The sequence below is a fragment of the Agelaius phoeniceus genome, chromosome 21 (assembly GCF_051311805.1).
Source record: "Agelaius phoeniceus isolate bAgePho1 chromosome 21, bAgePho1.hap1, whole genome shotgun sequence".
Classification (NCBI taxonomy): Eukaryota; Metazoa; Chordata; class Aves; order Passeriformes; family Icteridae; genus Agelaius; species Agelaius phoeniceus.
The window spans coordinates 5,493,011-5,514,081 of NC_135285.1; the positions used below are offsets into that span (position 1 = coordinate 5,493,011).

General features: G+C 46.8%; 1 protein-coding gene across 2 annotated transcripts in view; it reads left to right on the forward strand.

Moving 5' to 3' along the window:
- The window catches only part of COL27A1 (collagen type XXVII alpha 1 chain), a 144,628-nt gene that overhangs the window by 21,632 nt on the left and 101,925 nt on the right, over positions 1 to 21,071 (forward strand). Inside the window, exons 4-7 of one of the 2 annotated variants that reach the window (XM_077188949.1) lie at positions 2,087 to 2,140; positions 10,361 to 10,414; positions 15,927 to 15,980; positions 17,821 to 17,874. In XM_077188949.1, the coding sequence (XP_077045064.1) occupies positions 2,087 to 2,140; positions 10,361 to 10,414; positions 15,927 to 15,980; positions 17,821 to 17,874 (216 nt within the window). The remainder of the gene's footprint in view (positions 1 to 2,086; positions 2,141 to 10,360; positions 10,415 to 15,926; positions 15,981 to 17,820; positions 17,875 to 21,071) is intronic. The other variant, XM_077188950.1, reaches the window with a different exon arrangement.

Below are 21,071 nucleotides of genomic sequence, written 5' to 3' on the forward strand. Positions count from 1 at the left end.
AAATGGGGATGGGTTTTGGTGGAGGAGAGATCAAGGACATGGATTAATCTCTGATAAACTCTTATTAAACCTGTTGCTGCCTCAGTTGCACTGGATTCGTGGTTTGATAGTTATCATCCCAACTAAAAGGGCAGGGGGATATTTTTAATAAAATCTGGGATTCTGGAGCACAATTATACATGAAGCTTAAAAAAACCCCTACAATTACATGTCTATTTGCACAGCTGTATAATTGCATTATGCACGGGGCCCTGAGCTGGCACAATGGCAGGTTAAAACACTGGGATATTGCTAAAATCAGGGTCAGCTGTATCAATGAGGGTTGTTAATACAAAGAGCACTAATACTGTGTTGGCCAGCACCAAGCAGCTGGCAGAGGGGTCAGATGAAGTGTCCCACACTGGAGGCTGGGCCTGGCCAGGGCAGGCAGGGCTGGGCAGCAGCTGGGGCTCCTGTGGTGACAGAGGTGCATCCCTGTGTCACACTGAGGGACATCACCTGTTCTCTGCTGTGCAGGCTCCTTTAAAACAAACCTTTCTTCTTATCTTCACTACAGGGAAGAAAGTCACTATTTATTTGCTGTGCTGATAAATTGATAGCACAGAGGACACTAGGCTTTTGTTTATGCCTTCCTTGACTTTTTTTTCTACTGTGCCAAGTTTGGCTCTTAAAATAGATAGATAAGACTTCAGATAATAGACTTTTATACAACTTAATGTGCTGTTTACATGTGGGAGGGTTGGTCATATCAGGGGAGTAATTATCCATTGGTTACCTGTACGGTTCAAGCAAGTTTTCTCTTTCCAAAATCTTTTCCTGGGCATGAGATTTAGAGTAGGGATCTCCTGGGTTGATTTTTTTCTCACTGAGTCATGCCCTTGGTGACTCCTGGGAGCTGCAGGAGAGATCTTGAGCTTTTTGGCTCCTGCTCATGGGCACCACCAGCCTGAGCAGCTGTGAGCAGCAGGGCCAGCCTGGCAGGGAGGAGATCCCACAGGGATGGCCCAGTGGGAAGGGAGCAAGGCCAGAATGGGCTTCATCCTGTGCCTGCTCCAGGCCCTGCACCTTCATCCCTGTGGAATGCTGTTCCTGGGACCTGCCATGCAGGCAGAGAGCTCAGGCTGCCTTCCAAACACCCTTCACTGCCTGCTCTGCATGTGTCTCCACTGAATGCAATGGAAACTTGTCTTTTGTAGCAAGCTACCAGAATATAAATCCTCTGGGAGAGGCTTTAATTAACAGTTATTCTTGTCAGACATGTTTGGCTTGGGGGAAAAAGAAGTTTTGAGGAGTTATTAGGAGTTGCAGATGGCTCTCCAGAAATCTGAATTCTCCAGCCCATTGGAAAAAAAAAGAATAAATAGATGAACAAATTCAAACCTCGTTGGTTAAGTATTTTTTCCTAACCTGTTTCAGATCAGTGCACAGCTGGGCTCCTGATATCTCCACTTTGTTCCTCCCCTCTTACAAGATCCCCACTACTCTGACATGTATGACCTGACCTTTCCTTTGCTACAGAACCATATTTAAGAATTTCCAACATTGACACCAATTTTATTACATTTTATAACCTGCTGCTCTGAAATATGAAGTGCTGGGGTTGCACATAATCACAGATTTTGTTGTAACTCATGTAGGAACCTACAACACCGAGAGCTGCACGTGTCCATCTGACAGAGATTAGAGCACACAATGTGCTTCCCTTGCCAAGGTGCTGACACAGAGCAGGAAAACCCAAAGCTGGGACACTCTTGTGTTACCCCTGTGGCACAGCACAGGCCCAGGAGAGGGCAAGCACAAGGCACAGCTGTGATCCTGGGAATGCAGGCTGCAGCAGGAAGATGGGGATGCTCTGTCTCTGCTCTCTGGAAATTCGTGCTCCTGCAGATGTTTTTGTGCGTGGCTTTTTATCCCTTTGTAGCAATAGCATAAGCTGAAGGGAAGTTTTGGCTGTGATGCTGTAATTGGCCCTTCTCCCCAGGTCTTCTCCAAATGATTGTGTTATGGGTCTCTCTCTTTGTGAAGTACTGTCAGGAGCACCATTCTGTTGCAGAACCATCACTAATACCTATTTTTGTTTTTCTAGGGCCCACCAGGTCTGCCAGGCTTACCAGGACCCCCTGGCAAGAGAGGTTCTCGAGTAAGTGCTTTAAAAACTTCCTTCTACTTGTATTTGAATCTGCCCGTCCTGTTGTTCCAAGGGCTGCTGTAGCACCTGTGGCTGAGTAATGATTTCTTCAGGACCTTCTCTGCTGAGCTCTGGTCTCCTTCTCTCTCATTCCCTGCTGGAGGTTTTCACACTGGTGATTTGCAGCCTCCCTGAGCTAAGGTTTGGCATCAGCAAAAGCTGGGGATGGACGTTTCCAAATGGCTGTCAGAAGAATGAGATCTGACTGTCTCATTTTGTTTCCAGCCTCTGTTCCTTCTTGCAAGCTGAATATTAGCTGAATATTAGCTTTGGCTGCTTTTTGTACTCCCCTTCCCTCTCCCCAGCTTCACAAATTGTTTAGTTCAAGGTCCTTCAGTGGTGGGACCAAGGTCCAGGACCAAGGACTCAGCACACACAGTGATGAGGTTTTTTTGTTCCCCAGACCTGCTCTCTGACTCCTTTTCAAGCTCCAGAGCAGAATTCCTTATCAGCTCAGGAATTCGCAATGGCCCTCGCAGAATTTCTTCCTTCCCAAATGAAATTCTGCTGCAGATCTTTGAACACTGAGTGCTGTGCTGAGGAAACATCTGGAGCTGAGTGCTGCAGCTAGCTGTGAGAAAAGCCTCCTGCTCTGGCCCAGCTCTCCCAGGGCTGGGCAGTGTGCCTGACCTGGATACGGTGCAGTGCTGGCACTGCTCTCCTGGCAGCCTGGGGCTGTTTTCCTGGGAGCACAGGGCTGTCCCACAGGCTGCAGCCATGGATCCCCTTTCTCAGCACTGCTGTGGGCTGGGAATCCAAAGGTGTGAGTGTCTGAGGCTGGAGGAAGGGAATATTTGGATCTGTGATGCAGGCAGCATCCTGGCCTGGCAGCAGAGGGAGATTTCCTCACACATACTTGGCTGAAGCTCAAGCCCCGTGTAATGTCTTTAAAGAGCAAGCAGGAGGCTGAGCTGGGAGGCTCTCAGGCATTCCCCCAGGACACTTGTTACACTCCTGTGAGATCTCACAGTGACCAGCAAAAACAAACTCATCTCTTTTCTCCAACAGTGAAATGCAGCTCTGCAGGACCCCTGGAGCCCGGGCCTGTGGGAATCAAAAGCTGATTTGGGCTGTAAGTGAGGGGGTTAGGCAGCACCAGGCTTGTGTTTACAGATGGGACAATCTGTTTGTAGTGAAGCATCAGCCCTGATGTCTTCTTCACAAGTGTCCAAGCTGCTCCCACATCAGTAGACTGCCCAGAGTTTGCATTTCTTGGCATCCCCATGAAAGCTGGAAGTTGGTTCCTACCCCAGCCCATTGCTTATGAGGGTTGTTTGCTGTTACTTCTGGCAATCCTGTGGTTTGCAAACTAAACTGCAGGTCTGGAGCCCCCAGCTGCATCCCCTGCCTGCTCTATGGGTGATCAAATTTCAGCTCCACAGCCCAATTCCACTTGAGTTTCTTCTGAAGGAAATAGCATCATGGAGGCTGTGTCATAATTGTCTGTTATTCCCCAGCTGTGGCGTGCTCCATCCTATATTTGAGATGATCCTCTGAAAGACAATAAGCAGCAGAGGGTTTCTGAGCTCAGTCCCTGCCAGAGGTGCTGAGAATTGGTCCAGGAAAGAGTTCCCAGTTAGGAAGTGCTCAGCACAGCTGAGCCTGGCTTGGCTCAGACCCCTTCAGAGAGGCTGTGCTAATTTTGGGAGGGGGCAGAAGGGTCACTCTGTGAATGTCTGGCCTGGAGCACTGGAGACAGGACTGCTCAGTGCCTGAATTGTTTGGGCTTTGGGAAGTGTTCCTCCTGGTAATTTTTTCTTGTGTCTCTTTGGGATTTAGGGATTTCATTGGAAAGTGAAGCTGCCAGGAACTAAGACAGGCTTAGGGGAATTATTGCATCTTTTGCTTTTGTTGTGCTTGAAAAACTTAAAAATAAACGTGCAACATTGCAGGGGTCATGTTCTACCTCTCCTAACCTGATCCTCCAAAAAAGCAGCTGCAGAGTTCTTGCACCAGCCCATGGATGAGCCATGAGGTGTCCCATCAGGCTACAGCCCAAGTTTGGAGCTCCACAGGAGAGGGGAACATTGCAGGCAGTTTTGCAGTGCTGGATGCAGAGGAAAGGAGGGATCTTTTTGTCACCAATGCAATTTTTGGCCTAATGCATGAGATTAATTGCCCTTGTTGTAACTTCTGTATAATTTCTGTCTTATTAATGCTTATACAGCTGCCTGGCACATTTGAAAATCCAGCAGCAGCATTTGACTTGTGACTTTCTGTAGCTGTGAAGTCGCCTCATGCTGATGTGTGGTGCAGAATTTCCACCCCATATTGTCTCCTCCCTTTGTTCCCCCCATATTGATCAGGGTAAAATGAAATCTCTGGCCAGCCTTTGCCTCGAGAGTGAGACTGTAGTAGGTGAGAGTCTGTAAGGAAATCTGGCTGCTCCCATGGATCTGTCTCCTGGTTCTCAGCAGATGAGAATCACCAGACCTGCCTGTGTAGTCTGAGGGTGGCTCTTCCATGTAGGTAATGCCACCTGCTTTGCAAAAACACACCCCAGCCTCTGTGACAGCATGGGAGAGGCTCTGACTGGGACACATCTCAGTATTCAAGAGCAATCCAAGGCAGGGTAGCAGAGTGGATAGTGTGGTAGTTTTGTTGAAAATTACAGTTTCTCAATTTTTGAAAGCCAATCCCCATTCCAGGAGCATGGAATTAATTGCACACCCAATCACTCCAGCAGCAGGGGCCCACTGAGACAGATTCAGGCTATTCCTGTGCTCTCCTCTCTGCAGCTATGAAAGGAAATTTTCATTTTCTTAACAAGTGAAAACTGGGTGTTTCTTCTTCTCATTATTTCCTCAGGGACTCCAAGAGAAATGAGTTAAAAATTGCAATGGGAATGGCTAATAACACTATCCCAGGAGTGGCTAATAACACTATCAGGAGCTCTCCAGTCTGTAGAGATATTGCTGTAGTGCCATGTGTGCTCTCCAGGAAGGGTTTCTCTGTCTCTATCCAGCTGATTTTCAGGATGGTTTTCAGCTTTCATGTCTGCATTAAAGAATTTGAGACATAGGAATAAGTCTGTCCACACTGTTTATTCTTGGATAAATGTGCTGTGTGCCTGATCAGGTGTCTGTGTAAGATCTGAGGGAATGGCAGTGCTAGCCATGAAGGATCTCCCCTGCTTTATATGATGTGAAATGCCAGGCAGGCCACAGGACACCTTTGCCATGGTGGCAAGTCTGAGTGGTGGCACTGAGTGAAACCCCCAGCTCTGTGCAAGCCACGGGTGCTGAGCTTTTTGCATTTCTCCAAAACTCAGGGTCTCCCAGGGAGGCAGAGGCTGGGGCTGGGATTTGCTCTCAGGGATGTGCCAACAAGCTCTACAAGGAGCTGTCAGCCAAGGGCTCCCACTGGAGCAATCCATCATTCCTTCAGCACTGCAGCTTGCTCCTGCCTCCCTGCAGGCTCTGGGAGCTTCACCCAGGGCTGCCTGCATGAGGGGCTTTGCACAGCACACCTGCATCCACCACAAGCTGGGACTCGTTCCTCTGGTGTGGTTTGACCAGCAAAGTACCCAAAGTTGGAGGGGGTGTGCAGAAAAGAGAGGTGAGAGTGACACTTGGTCTTAAACCCTGCCCTCCAGATGAGGCTGTGGAAAATCCCAGTTACCTGGTTTGCCTCTGCATGAAGGAAACAGCAAGTCTCAGGCACATGGCAGACAGGAGCCCAGCTCGTGGGATGGTGTGGGCTGAAAGGAACCTTGAAGATCATCTTGTTCCAACCTGACACCATGGGCAGGGCACCTTCCTCTAGACCAGGCTGCTCCAAGCCCTGTCCAACCCGGCCTTGGTTGTTTGCTCAGCCCCCAGGACAGCAGGAAAAGAGCAACAGGCAGACTTTCCAAAACACTTAAATAATTCAGGAATTCACTTTAATAATCCAGGTCCCACTGGTAGTCACTCCCTCTCCAACAGGGGAGCAAACACTGGTACAAGAAATGTTTCATCCCTGTCCACACCACAGGTCAGAGGCAGAATCAGCAATAAAAAGCCCTGACATGCTTTATTGAGTAATTGTTCTTGGTTTATTTAAACTCTGAGACACCATGGGGGAAATCCAAATGGATTTGGGTGAAGGGAGCACACATGCACTCCCTGATGCTTCAGGATGCATTTGCCATCCTCCTGTGAACCACAGCAGCTTGAAAGACTGGGAGGTCCCATTGTAACATGCCCCTGTTACATTTGGCCTGTGCTTGGAAAAAATCTCCCTTTGCTTCAAAATGCAGGGCTTCCCTCCTGAAACAAGCAGCTCAGTCAGCTGGGGAGATTCCCCAGTATCCTCATCCCATTAGGAAGATTTTCCAATTTCTGAAAAGTGTTTAAAGAAACAGTTTGCTTGGCTTCACTTCAAATATTTAGCTCTTTTTCAGCAAGCTAGAGGTCACAGTGGGATCTGTAGGTCAGAAGCAGAAAAAGTTGCTTTACACAGTGAAACCCCAAGACTTAATGAGTTTCAAATGAGTGGTCATTCCTCTGACTGGAGCTCTTTAGCATTTAGCAGGAGTTGGGAGGATTTTTTTCCCCCTTCCCTGTGAATGCTGGAGGGTTTGGGGGGAGCTATGCACAGTGACACTTTTGTTAATTTTTGTGGGCTGGGAACCACGAGGCATAAAAGGGCTTCTGTGAGCAGGGTCCCATCTCCAGGCTCCCCCAAGCCTTGCTGGGTGGCTCAGGGTCCTTCTCAAGCAGCATCATTCACACAGAAGGCATTCCAGGGAGCAGGGAAACCCCTCCTGCCCTGGAGAACACATTCAGGGATTGTTCTGCTCTCCGTGCCACGGAGCAGCCTGGGGCTGCTGCTGTCCCATGTCACATTTTCCATGGAGTTTCTGCTACAAGGCTTGGAAGCTTCCAGATGCAAGTCTGCCTGCTGCTAGGTTGGATTGTTTCAGCAGATAAAGGAAGCTGAAGTGGCTGGGGAAATGAGCAAATGTGACACATGCAGTGATATTTTTTTCATTTAATGGTCTCAGCACTGTCCTACCCTGTGTGTAGATAAGAGGAGCAAAACTGATGTATTGATGATGAATACATTTGGGAGAATCCAAATTTCTAGGTGGGAGTGGTAAATTGAATTAATTATTGCAATAGAGCAATTAAGTGTTGCTGACAGCTCCTGAGGCAGCTGCTATCCTGCACCTTTTGTTACTTAGCCCATCTAACTGTGCCACACAGCATCTTCCTCCCCTGCCAAGAATGTGGGTGGAATCCCAAATTCAGGACTCACCATGTTGGAACACATCAAGATCAATTATTTTTTACAATTTTTAGGACTGCTGGCAGCCTACACCCTTTTCTCTCCACAGCTGCCAGAGCAGTTTCAGATGCCTAACACAAGCCCCAGAACTGGTCACAGCAGTTTCCTTCATACCAGACTGGACTTCCCACTATTATCTCATCACCAGGATGTGGCCACTTCCACTAGGGTAAAACCACATCAGTCTTTAGGGACAGGATGAGTCTCTGACCTTCCTTTGCCTGGATTGCACTGGATGCACCCTGTCAGACTCATTGAACTCGGTGCTGAAGGCTCTGTTTTATCTCAAGAGTCTCTGTTTTCATAATCACACTTTTAATCACTAGAAACTGTGACTGGATTCTTCCTCCCTTCTTCCCTCCTTCTGCTTGAGGCTTTTTAGGATTTTTGCATTTGCAGGGTTCCCAGATGAAGGCAGGAATGATGAATCTGACTCCATGTTCTTAGAAGGCTAATTTATTATTTTATGATACTATATTATATTAAAGAAATACTATCCTAAACTATATTAAAGAATACAGAAAGGATACAGACAGAAAGCTAAAAAGATAATAATGAAAACTTGTGACTCTTTCCAGAGTGCTGACACAGCTTGACCCTGATTGGCCAATAAGTCAAAACAATTCACATGAAACCAATGAAACAATCACCTATTGGTAAAGAACATCCAAGCACATTCTAACACAGCAAAACACAGGAGAAGCAGTGAGATAATCATTGTTTTCCTTTTTCTCTGAGCCTTCTCAGCTTCCCAGGAGAGGACTCCTGGGCAAAGGGATTTTTCCAGAAAATATGACAGTGGCATTAGGATTTTGTTGCTGTGCTTTGGTTTACTCTGAAAGAACTTGCACCAGATTTTGCTGGGGGTGTGTTTAGTCTCTTATCCAGGAGCTCTGGATTGGCAGCTGAGCTTCCCACAATCCAGGTTTCCTCTGGAATCCATCACTTTCATCTGGGGGTCACAGCACCCCGAGCTGCTCCCTGACACTGCTCTGAGCCTGCCCTGGGCTGTGCTGGAGCACAAACCTCAAATGATTGCTCTGCTGTGGGCTCTGGGCCAAGCTGCCTCACTCCAAAGCTGAATTACAGCTGAATTCCCTCCTCAAATCCAGCAGCAGGCTGGATTTATGAACCCCATTCAGAGCTGCCTCGATTATTGCTTGTGTGTAAAAGCTTTTTAGGAATTCATCTTTTATAGAGACTTTGCTGGCCTGATTTCTGTCACTTATTATTCATTATCCTACATATTTGAGACTGGAAAGACTTGGGCTGAAGCATTTTTGCCACCACAGACTTGTTGAATTACCTTAAGCAGCACATTCAGTCTCTGTTTCAGTGTTCCACCCAGTAAGGTGGGCAGGTGATTCCACAGTTTGCTGGGAAGATGAATTTATTTAAGACTCCTCAGTGTCCAGGTACTCTGGCTCCAGCAGCATTATGGGGGTTTTTTTGAAGTGAGAAAGTGATATTCAAGCACCTTAGTTTTAATTAAAGCTCTTTCAGTTTCACTGGAAATTCACAGACATGCTAAACAAAAATTTCAGGTTAAAATTTAGAAGGAAATTAAGAATGAGGCAATAAATGTATTTGGGTTCAGGCTGAAAATTTGGAAGGAATTTAAGAATGGGATGTTAATTTGGGTAAAAACTGCCATTTGAAAAGTTCAGTCTCAATCTTTTAATTAAACAGCCTCTTGCAGCAGAGCAGCATGTTGTGAAATAGCACTGAGCATTCAGCAACTGTCTGTTCCACAAGATGCAATTTTAAAAGGCATTATTTTCTATTAAAGTGCAGTAAAAAATAAAACTGAATAGAGATCAGTGCACTGATGTTCTCTCAGAAGACAGCAGGGGCACTGAACTTGGCTGCCAGTGAAATGTTTAACTGCAGTGATTTTCCTTGGAAATCAGACCCTCAAGATTTTGGCCCCAAAATGCTCATTGGAAATCCTACAGCTTGCTAAGAATGTGCCTGAGTGGTTTTTTATCCCCTTCCTGTGCTGCCCTAACTTGAGGGTACATAAAGACCTCCTCATGGTAGAGCCCTCACATGTTCTTGGCAGAGCTCTTGGAGTTGAATTTTCAGGTTGTTTCATCTCCCAGGAACGTGTTCAAGAGGACTTAGAATTGTTATTACCCTGCCTGAAAGGTTAGCAGATCTTCTGTGCTGTGTATAACCCAGGCATAAACTATTCTTAGCTGCTTATTCCAGATAACTCCTTAAATAGGCCTTGGAAAATATGCAGGGTGCTTTTAAAATATGATGTAAAAGGAGATACTGCTGTCTGTGATTTGAGGTAGATACTCTGGCAGTGTCACTGGCTTGTGAGAACTAAGGAAAAATACAGATTTAACTATGTGAAATATGGATTTTAAAAGTTTACATGGATGTCCTACTATTCCCACTGTTTTGCTGTCTGATTACCCGTTTTCTTTCCAATCTCTAAAGGCAAAAATCTGTTTGGCTTGTAGGGAAAATGAGTTCACCCCAAAGAGCTGAACAATCTTCCTTTATTAATCACTTCTGTTCTCTTCAATCCTGACCAAAACCCGAGTTGTTAACACCCCCACACACTTCCCCTCCCCTCTGCCTGCCTCCATCCCCTTCTGCTGGGCTCCTCCCAGAGCCTGGGCTCCCCTGACCCCTGGAATGTTTGCTTTACCCGAATTATCCCAGTGCCATGGCGTGTCCTGTGGTGACAGACACACACCCCCTCCCACAGAGCCTGCTGGGAACCCACGGCTGAGCTTCCCTCTGTGGCTGCCAGGCAGGGTCCCAGTGCCACCATCCCCTGCCAGGGCACCCCAGGGCTCTCTAAGTCTGGCACAGCACTGCCCCAGCACCCATGCAGATTCCCAGCATCTCCTTTTGACTCTCTTTTGTGTTTGTTGTGTGTTTTAGGGTCCCCCAGGCCCCCATGGAAACCCTGGTTCACCTGGCCCCCCAGGACTGAAAGTAAGTATGCACTGGTGCAAGGAGCGTTCACCTTCCTGCCCCACGGGACATCCTGGGGGAAGGACAGCCTCCTTTTCTCCTGCTCTGGACAAAAAGCAGCTGAAGCCATTCCTCCCTCCCTCCTGCTCTCCCCAGGGCTCTCCAGCAGCACAGCTGAGCCTTTCCTGTGCCCAGAGAGACCCTGCTCTGTGTCTGTGCCTCCTTGGTTCTCCTCAATTTCAAAACTGCCAAATTAGGATCCTGCTTAAGCTATGCCTGTGCCAGGCCCAAACTGCTGTGTCAGACAAGGGCAGTGGAATCCTTGCTCCAGCAGCTCTCAATTCCTTTGCTTTCTCATCTCTCCCCCCTGGATTTTGCAGTTCCTCTGAGTCTGCACAGTGGCAGGAGTGAGTGGCAGCACCCAGCATCTTCCTCTGCCTTCCTCCTCCTGAAACTCCTCCCTCTGTCCTCCCCTCTCCAGAGCTTCTGGGATCTCTGGGCTCCCCCAGTCCTCCCAAACCGATCTCATGGCTTCCCTCTAGATGCCTCCCCCTCTCCCAGGAGGGCTCACAGCCTCCTGCAGTGCCAGGGCCCCTGTGCTTTGTGCTTTTCTCCTGCACACACAAATTCCCCCCCCTGCAGCTGGACCCTCTCCCTTTGCCTGGGATTGAGCACAGATGTGGCTCTGGAGGGGTCCTAACCCTGCAGTGTGCAGCAAAACCCTTCCAAAAGGTGTTTTAAATCCCAGCTCATTCTGTGTTCAAGGGTTTGTGTTACCTAAAGACTGAAGTTCCTGGAAAACTGGTTTGGATTGCTTTGGTATGATTGTTTACAAAGGAATAGGTTTATGTTTTATACCATCTGTGTTGGACTAAAGAACAATGGAGCCTGGAGAGGCAATATTTAACAGAGATTTTCAGTACCAGGGAGCTGAAGGACATCTCAGCCAAACAGAGAAAGGTGTGAGCAATAGTTCTGTCTTTTCATGATCTCATCAGTAGGCAGAGATGTTCTGAGCACTACTGATGCTCTGGGAAAAAGATTCTGGAAACTTGGCATGCTGCCTCTATGTGATTAAAAATTAGGCACTGGAGACATGCTGGTGAACAGCAGCTGGTTTAAATTCCACATACAGCCTGAAAAGTGAGCCTGTAAAAGTTCTACATCTTAGTGTTCTGCATTTATTCTCCATCAATGACTTCCAGATCACACTTGTTGAGTTTTATAAGTCAAATCAAACTTCTTTTATCTAACTTCCAGCCCTGCAAATCCAGCCTGGTCCAAGCTGTGGAGTCGAGCTATGTTTCTATTCTACAGGATTTTTTTTAAACACTTTTAGCCTAATGACTCATCAGAAATCATCATTTGGCTGTAAAGCTCTCTTCAGTTGGTCACCTAATAGAAATTAAGTCTTTCTGTAAGCATTTTTCCTCCATCTCAATGCACAGTCTGGCAGCAGGAAATCTCAGTGGATGGAGAGCTGTGAGCCTGCAGCAGAGATCTGGTCTCATCAGGCTCTGTGATGTATTTTATTTTTGTCCAGCCACCATTTGCAGGATTTTTCTGCTCATGGTGCTTTGTCAAATGAAGTATTAGGTTTGCAATGGGATGTCAGAGCTGGAGCTCAGCCCAGGTGAAGGTTCACCTCTAGCAGGGAGAGCCTGGTGAGCTGTGGTTACATCACCTCTGCCTCAGAAATGCTCTTTGGAAGGTGTGGATCAGATGCCAGAGTTTTGACTCCCCTCCTCCTCTTCAATTCTCTGGTGTTACAGCAGTCCCAGAAAATGGACTTTGCCCCAAAAAGTGGTTTTTCCCCCCCTGATGTTTTAACTGCCTGCATCTGGGACCTGATTTGTTCATCACCAAAGAATGGTTTGGGTTGGAACCTGAGAGCTCAGCTCGTTATGGGCAGGGACATCCTCCCCTAGACCAGGTCACTCAGAGCTCCATCCAGCCTGGCCTTGGACACTTTCAGAGATGGGAATCTTCTTGACAGACCCAGCACATGGCAGAAATTCTGGATTTGTGAGAGCTCAGCCTGCACTGCAGGGCAAAGCAGCTCCAAGTGGAACTTCTCTTGCTGAGAGGCTGCTGGGCTTGCTCTGGCTTACATAGCAGCTAAACCCACACAAAAAAAAACCCCCAAAAAATCTAAGAAAGGAAATTGAAGTTTCCCACATAGACACAGCTTGGAAACCATGACTAACACCAAGTCATTGTCACTTAAGAAGGGACTCAGGAGCATAATATTCATCAGCTGGATGAGCAGAGCCCTTGTGAGGTCAGGCAGCTCTGTGCAAGGGCTGTGGAGTGGCACTGCAGCCTCTGGGTGTTTCTCTGTGTCTCCTGCCTGGCTGCAGGGCTTTGGTTGTGTTTCTGCATTTCACAGTCAGCCCAGTGCAGAGCCCAGTTTATCCTCACCCCTGGAGCTCAGCACTTGTAATTCCCTGGGCTTAGGGAGCTGATCCTGTGCACAGAGCTGTTTGTAGCTGTCGAGCCAAAATCCTGCTGATCTGCTTGGGCATGGTTCCACTGACTCCATGGCATTACACCTGCTTGTGCCACCTGGGAGTTCAGCCTGTGGTGCTCAGCTCAGCAATTCCTGGTGTGAAACTGCTTCAAGGGGGATTCTTGCCACTTCCTGCATTCTGGCAGTTGTAAAATTGCTGTTGCATCTTTTTGGCAGAGACTGATTATTGCAGATAACCCCTGCAACAGCTGTAGCCACAGGCTGGGCTGGGGCTGTCACCTGAAAGCTGCTGGGGACAGGAAGGGTGGTTTTGCTTTGTTTTGTAGCTCTCAGGATGCCCTAAAAGCATTTGGGATTGGGCAGATGTCAGACAAGGTGTGTTTTCAAAAGCCATCGCAAGAGCTGGGTTTGCATCTCTCACCTGGAGGCTTTTGGTATCAGGTATTGGGGTGATTTGCTGCCCTGGATAAATGTCTTCTTAAAGCACTTGAAAAATACTGTATTTTCAGTTTAGTGAGTGCTTTTTCTCTCCAAGGTAGCTCATCAGTTTGGCTCACTGATAATTAAAATAGTATTAGTGGGATTGCAAAACTGAGATGTTTAAGTTGCACAGCTCTAGCCTGTGCAATTCCCAGAAGAAAACAATTTTTTCCTTTACAAGAGGAAGATGTAAGTTCTCAGTAAGTTCTCAGTAAGTTAGGATGGGAAAGAGAGAAACTTGTGGGAAAGGTGTTGTGGCTTGGCTTGGACAATATTTAGGTTAATTCCCCCCTTGTCATTGCTGTGTAAGAAGACTCAAGCAATTAATCCACAATTTCAGCCCTCACATCCAGCTGGTGCCCTTGCTGATGGATCTTGGGGACATGTGATCCTGCTCATGGCTGAGCTCTGCACCTGTGTGATGGGCTCAGCAGGGCTGAACACGGAGCCAGTGCAAAGCAGAGACCTGGCTGAATGTGATCTGCAGCTTCCCAGGGGAAAGCACAAGTTCTTTTCCACGTCTCAAAGTCATTGCATGGAGCATATGGGAAGATTTAGGGAAAGTGGTGGGTGTCTACCTGCTGCAGTAAATGAATTTTGCAGAGCAGAAACGAACACCCAGGGATCCCTAGGGCTGCTCTAATCTGTTCCCAGCAGTGCCAGCACCCACTGGCTGCTCTGAAGCTCAGGGAGTGGGAGAATTGCCCTGATAACAGCTGCATGCAAAGCAAGATTATCTGCATGACTTCATTTACTGTTTGGAAAGCTGGAGCCTTCATTGAGAATTTGTGCAGATACATCTGCCTTGAATCAGCAGTGCTCCCTACAGTCCAGAGCCAAGCAGTCTCACTGCTGAATCTCACAGCCTGTGGTGGATGCTGGAGGAGGAGCAGAATGGAGGGTTCACACTCTGTGCAAGGTGGGAAGTACATGTGGAATGTATTCCAGTGAGGCTGTGACCAGAGCTCTGTGCTGCTCATGAGAAATGCCAATTAATAACCACTATTTCTTGGGACTTCAGCTGCTCGCAGTGACCCCGAGATAGGTTAGGAAGTCTCTTTTCCCAGCCTGGCAGTTGAAGGAGTCAGAGCTCTTCAGTTCTCACTCTCAAGGTTGTTTATTGTTTCTTATCTATAAAATTCTTTCTCCTGGCCAGCCAAGATCTGCTCAGCAGGACAGTCAGAGGCACTCACACTAACATTGCACCCTGGGGCAGTGTTGTTATCTTTTTATACTAAAAGCTACGTGTACAATATTTACCATAACTTTCCAATACCTATCACCTATGTTAGACACTGAGCTTCTACTCTAAACCAATCTGAAAGTGCCACCATCACAGCAGAAGATGGAGACCAAGAAGAAGAAGGAGAAAGCCCACATTCCTCCATCTTGCCCCCTGAACCCCCATTCTAAAACCCCAAAAAAATCTACTTTTCACCCCGTGACAAACTAATTATTATTCTGCTTAGACTTTCGTGGCTTGCAGATCCTCATATGAGGTTGGTAACTTGCTCCATGGGTCATAATCAAACCCACAGGTGTCTTGGGCTCTGTGTCAGGGTCTCTGAGACCCCTGGCAGGGGTCCTGGCAATCCAGGACAGCCAGAGGGATGTCCTGAATTCTGACAACTATTGCTCCTTTCTGGGTCTCCCCTCCAAGCCTTCACTTGACAGCCATTAGTTCACCCTCCCAGCTGTCCTGTGCTGGTGGACACACAGAGGTTGTGGCTTGTTTATGATTCCTGGGTGTTAAATAGTGACTGATTCTGGGACACCCATCCTGGCTGTGCCAGAAGAGAGGTTCTGTGTACTGAGCTTTACCTCTCCTCTACCCAAAGAACCTGGCACTCTTCAATCTCTTCTAGATTTTCCCACTTCCATCCCTTCCTATTGGGTGCTCACATTACCTTTCCACCTCTTGAAAAATGGGATTTCCAAAGGAATCTGCTGGAATTAGATGATCAAATGCTGCTGAGATTCCAGCCTGTGTTTGTCAGAAGATCACAGCCTCAAACTGTAATTTCCCTCGTCACGGTTGTTAAGGAGGAAAATAAGGAATACTGCCACTTAAGGTCAAGTGCTGCTTTCTGCCAGCCTGGGAGCCTCACAATTGCTCTGCCTGTTGGGGGTGTCTAATTAGTGCAACTTTCTCTGCAGTCTCATCTGTTCCTCACAGTTAAAAAAGCAACAGCATCTAGTGAGTTGTCGAGGAGGATGGTTCAGCCCCAGTAATAGGCTTGGTAATTATTTTTGTGATGGTAGTTGTAGACAAGGAAGGAATTGCAGCTGTCTGGTCTAATAAGTATCAAAAGTCCTGACATTGCTTTCTTCCAGTTATCCTTTCTTTAGCCAATTGAATACTGTCAACTACTATTTAAAACTCAACTCTTTAGCAGCAGCAATCACTCACCAAATCCACCCCCAGCACAACAGCTATTCCAGGCCACTTTAATACATTTGGGATGTCAGGGAAGACTGGAATAAAACAAAATGTTTTTTTAATTTGGAGGCTTGGTGGAAGCAGAGCCACATCTGTGGGATGGGTCCTTGGGTTATGTCACTAATGTAAGTTTTTCATTTCAGGGTCAGAAAGGTGATCCTGGGCTGTCACCTGGAAAAGCTCGCAATGGGCAGAAGGTGAGATGTCACCCCAAGGCCATGGTGGGCTTCCAGAGCTGTGCACACAATCACAGGGGGTCTGTACTGCAGGACTGGGAAATAAGGCTTAGATCTTGGATTCAGGACTGAAGAGAGGTAGTTCTCAATGATCACAGTGCACTCAGTTTATCCAGTTTATCCACAATCTGCAGCCCAGCTGAAGTCCCACAGGCTCCAGCCAAGTGTTTCAAGTAGCACATCTGAGGTACAGCCATGCTCTGGGCATGAAACTGCAACAAGAGGCAATGCCAGGGTAAGGAATAAAAACCTTGGAGGCCAAGGAAAGGATGTTCTTGCCCAGGAGATGAGGAACAGGGGTTTGCCTCATGCTGCAGCCCCATCAGGGTAGAGGTTTCTTGGTGGAGGCTCCTAAGGCATGGACCTCACTGAGAGGTTACCACCAAGGGCTGCTCAAACCAGCACAAAGCACCCAGCTGGGAAGGAAAGCTGCTTTCTGGGCTTAGCAGTTTTTGAGGATCAGAGTTCTGCTAATTCCTTTCAATAAGTTACAACTCCCATTTTTGCTGTTTCACAGCTGAGTGATTTTTACTGAGGCAACAAGCCCTCACAGAGTTCTAGAAATGAACAGCAGGGCAATCAGGGCTCCACATCACCTACCTCAATTAGCTCTTTCAGTGATGCCTGCACAATCCTTGGTAATTCATGTCCAGGGCAGAAGCCTGGTTCTCTTCCTCTCACCATAAATCTTGCTACAAATGCACAGCTCATAGAAAGCACCAGCCATGAGGAGCTTGGGCTCTTCATTTGACACCAGATGCCCCCATAAAGTACAGTGAGGCCACACGACTGCAGGATGGAAGGCAATGCTAGAAAACATTCAGAAGGCTAAGTCTGAAATGATGCTTTTAACTTAACACCATGAGATGCCTTCTGAAATTTCTGGTACACAATCTTGGAGTGGCATCACGTGGAAATCATCCACCTGCAGGGTCTGGAACTGTTTTATTGAAGACAATTCTTGGTGTAAAAAAGGAAGACATCCAGATGACCTTCAGCTTGTGTTAACAAGGCTTTATCCCTGTTAGCAGCAATAGGAATAAGGAGTTTCCAGCAGGAGTTTGGAGTGATGCCTAATTTTCAATCTAGATACTGGAAATCTGTTGAATTTCAGAAAGAAAGCACTCCAGGGTTTGTTGATCCTGGTCGGAGTGGGCTCACAGAGGCGGGCTAGGTGTTGGAGAGGTCTCACAGCAATGCACTCACCCGTTCTGTGATGCTTTGGGTTTGCCAGCTGGGATGTGATGCAATCCCTTTTCAGAAGCACAGGCCACTGAGCAAACCCTCCCACCAGCAGCCTGCAAGGTTCAACCCATGTCAGAGAGACAGGTTAAATAATTACACCACCAGCACCATCCCAACGGGAGCCATGGGCTGAGCCAGTGCAGTAGCAGAGTGTGAGAGCAAATCACAGGATTTGGCAGCAGGTACCTGTTGTTCTTATTGCATTTAAAATCTAAAATTTCCTTGCCTTGGCGATTTCAATGCCTATTGAAAGGCGAATGAAGCATGTGACTGAATGAGATCATTGAGGGGAAAAAAAGCACATTCATTCTGCTTGCAAAGAGCTGGACTCCAGCAGCAGCTGCCATTAATTAACCGGGGTTATTATTTATATGAGCCAGTTAATAGAGATGTTCTGTAAATCTACTCTTCTTATCCACTCAGGTCTTGAAGAGTTGTGATTAGAACCAGAAATATCAATAGCTGTGGGCTGGTGTCAGCAAAATAATTGTGGTAACTGCAGTAAGCTCAGGGAAAATGTTGCTGAAAACTGATTGAACTTGCTTGCTTCCTACAGGGAGATGTGGGCTTACCTGGTTTAACTGGGTTCCCTGGACCACCTGGTAGAAAGGTAAGAGTGTTCTTTTCTAGTGAATCAGATCAGTAATTTTATTTTTAAAAATTTTATTTTAAAATTTTCTTCTATAACTCTGCCTGAAAGATTTAATTCAAAGTCCCAGTATCCACCCAAAGAGCCTTATGCCTGTTCAGCAGGTGTATAACCTGGGGAGATGGGCTGAAGCAGCTGCCTAAAGACTATGTTAGAGTATGAAATGAAATTCTGGGTACAGAACTCTGCTCCTTCTTTGTATTCCTCATCCCTCTGCACCCTGACACTGGGTGCTCCTCAGCAAGCTCAGTTTAGGCCTGGTGCAGCCAGTGCATCATCTAAAGGGATCTCCAACCAACAGCAATACTCAAAGCATGAATTCAGAACAGTGCTGGCATTCCAAGGAAATCACCACTGTCTATCCTGGTAAAGCACATTTCAAGAACATATCTGTGTGCCTTCCCTCTTTATTTTGCTTGGAGACTGTCAGCACTGGTCAGGTTTTGCTTTATTTTCTTCCATATTGATGCTTCAACACCATTATCATCACAAACAACACATTCATGCCTAGAAAAGGGTATGTAGGGATAAAACACAAGATCCATCCCTGTTTTCCTGAGGCAGCAGGGTGTGTTTCTATCCATGCATTCAAGCCTGCACAGCAATACCTGAGCCATCCATACCTGGAGCTCAGATCTTTCATACATCAAGGACATTTCAGCTGAGTTTCCAGTTCCAGGCTGTGTTGGTGGGTTGGTTTCTTTTTTTGGAAGCTGGTCCTGTTGCAGGGAGCTGTTTGAGTGGGGCTCAGTGGCCATGACTCCCCCTCCCAGCAAGACAACATTGCCACAGCTAACCTGAACAGTTAAAATTAGCATCTTGTTTCCATCACTTCATCAGTCAATGGGCCATTGACCATACACTGTTGCTCAGGTCAATTAGCTGCACACAAACACCTCCTCTGGTATTTTTTAAGACTCCAAGGAGAGAGAGAAGGTGTGGAGGAGGCTGAAAGGAGCCCTCCCTCTCCACCATTATTTGTTGTATGCTTTATACTAGAACCAAATTGCCAGGAGGAGGGGCTGAGTTTATTTTTCTACTCCAAGGCTGGTCATGCTTGGGGTGCTGTGTGGAGTAGGAGCAATTGAGTGATTAATTACAGATCTTATGCTGTCACAAACAAGTTCTAACTAATAGGGTGCAAAGAATACCATTTTCCTGGTATAACAGCTCATAAAACAAAACCTTGTGGTTACGATCAGCAAAATGCAATGTCAGAAGTGCAAGAACTCATAGTGGAAAAAGCAGAGAAGGAATAGGAGATTGAACAAACATTCCCAAGTCCAGCACATGGCCTTCACATCTGATCTTAACTCCCACAGGACAGGGTAAAGGCAGGGATATGCTTCTGTTTCTTCAAGTAATGAGCAAGTTGGATGTTGAAATTTTTCCTTTGGTGCAGCTTAAAAACACCTCCCAGTAGCACTAGTCTGGCAGTGGGTTTGGTGTAACCTGGCTTTTATTAGCATCTTGCATTAAGCAAAAATTTACAGCTGTTGGAGAAATGTTTGGAAAAATTCTTTTTTTTTTTTTTTTTTTTTTAATCTTGGTTGCCTGCTGGCATTCTCCCAGTGAAAATACACTGCTGCTTGGCTGAGGGTGGGCAACATATCTTGGCTACTGGAAAACAGCAATGCCTTGGAAATGGACATCCCTCCTCTCACCCCATGGAGGTGCTGCAAAAAGGGCTCTGAGGGCTTTGATCAGAGAACACCATGTAGAAACCTTCAAATGGGTAAAATATTTCACCAGGAGAAACAAAATGCATTTCCCACTAAATGAAACCACTGTCTCAGCAGCTTGAGCTGGAGCCACAACCAGCAGCCTGTGGTTTTGGACAGTGTGGCTCAATCCTCAGTGCCTGCCTTGGGAATGCTGGCAGACTTGGATTGGGCCTGTAGGATTGGACAGGCTGATCTCAGAGCACCCCTGAAGCTGTTTTAGCTCCACACATCTACAAGCACATGAAACTGCCTTAGGTGTATTTCTCATCCTCTCCACACAGAGCAAATGGTGCTTTTGCAGACCAGGAAGGGTGGCAGGACTTGGGTGTCCCCTCTGTGCCTGTGAGGTATCTGTGGGCTTTGGCTTTTGGTTTGGGGCTGAAGACCACGGCTGCCTTGGAGACAGAGCTCAGCAGAGCAGCATCATTGCTCCAGAGGAGAAAACAGCAGTGAGAGAGGCAAAGCTTCACTGGAGTCAGGGAGCAAAGACAGAGCTGGGAAGTGGTCAGAGCTTCAAAACATCCTCTATGCAGGTCTCATCCCCTGGCCCCTTAATTCTTCACATTTCCTACCAAAGTGCAGGATGATCCCTTTAGCTAGGAGAGAGTGGATTATAAATATCATCCCAGATGAGTAAATCCTTCACTGGAGTGCAATTTCCTTTCCAAATCACAGCCCTTTGTGTGGAGTGCCCTGTAATCATCACGAAGTGTTTGGATAAAAGAGCAAATGCAGTTGTTTTCATACCCTCTGCCCTGTCATTTTAGTGCTATTTGAAGAGGATTTTAGCAGGTAAATACTTTCACACAAAGCTGTAACATACACAAGCTTTCCTGGTTTTCCTTCATTGTAATTCACCTGAGGCAGAAATAACTGGGGTATATTGTGAGGAAATACATCTTTGAAACTCTCCAGAGCCCAGAATATGTAGTGAGGAGGATATTTAATATAACATAACAGTAGCACATAACACTGCCTACATATTTAACATAACATATTTATATGTTATATATATTTGAAATGGAACATAACATATTTAACCTAATTGTCATTCACTTACCACTACAAAATTGGTGCAAAATTTAGTTCAGGACATTCTTTGAGCATCTCAAGGGACCATCATGCAACCACCTGCTTTGGGTGACATTGCAGGCTCAAAATCCCCATCCTGCAGAAATCCAGCTGGAGCAGAATGGTTCAGAGCAGCCAAGCCAGGCACATATTTCTTATCAGTGGAAAAGTAAGATATTGTTAAGCATGGTGCTCCAGGTGTCTAGAGACAAGGCAGCTCCTGCTGCAGACTGGAAGAACTGGGCAGTGGTCCCAGGAGAAAACCCTATGGAAATCTAAATTCCAGGGAATGACTGGGGATGCTGAACTCAGGGATGTTTCTGTTGGAAGCTCTCACCTTCAGGCCAGACACCCAAGGAGGGT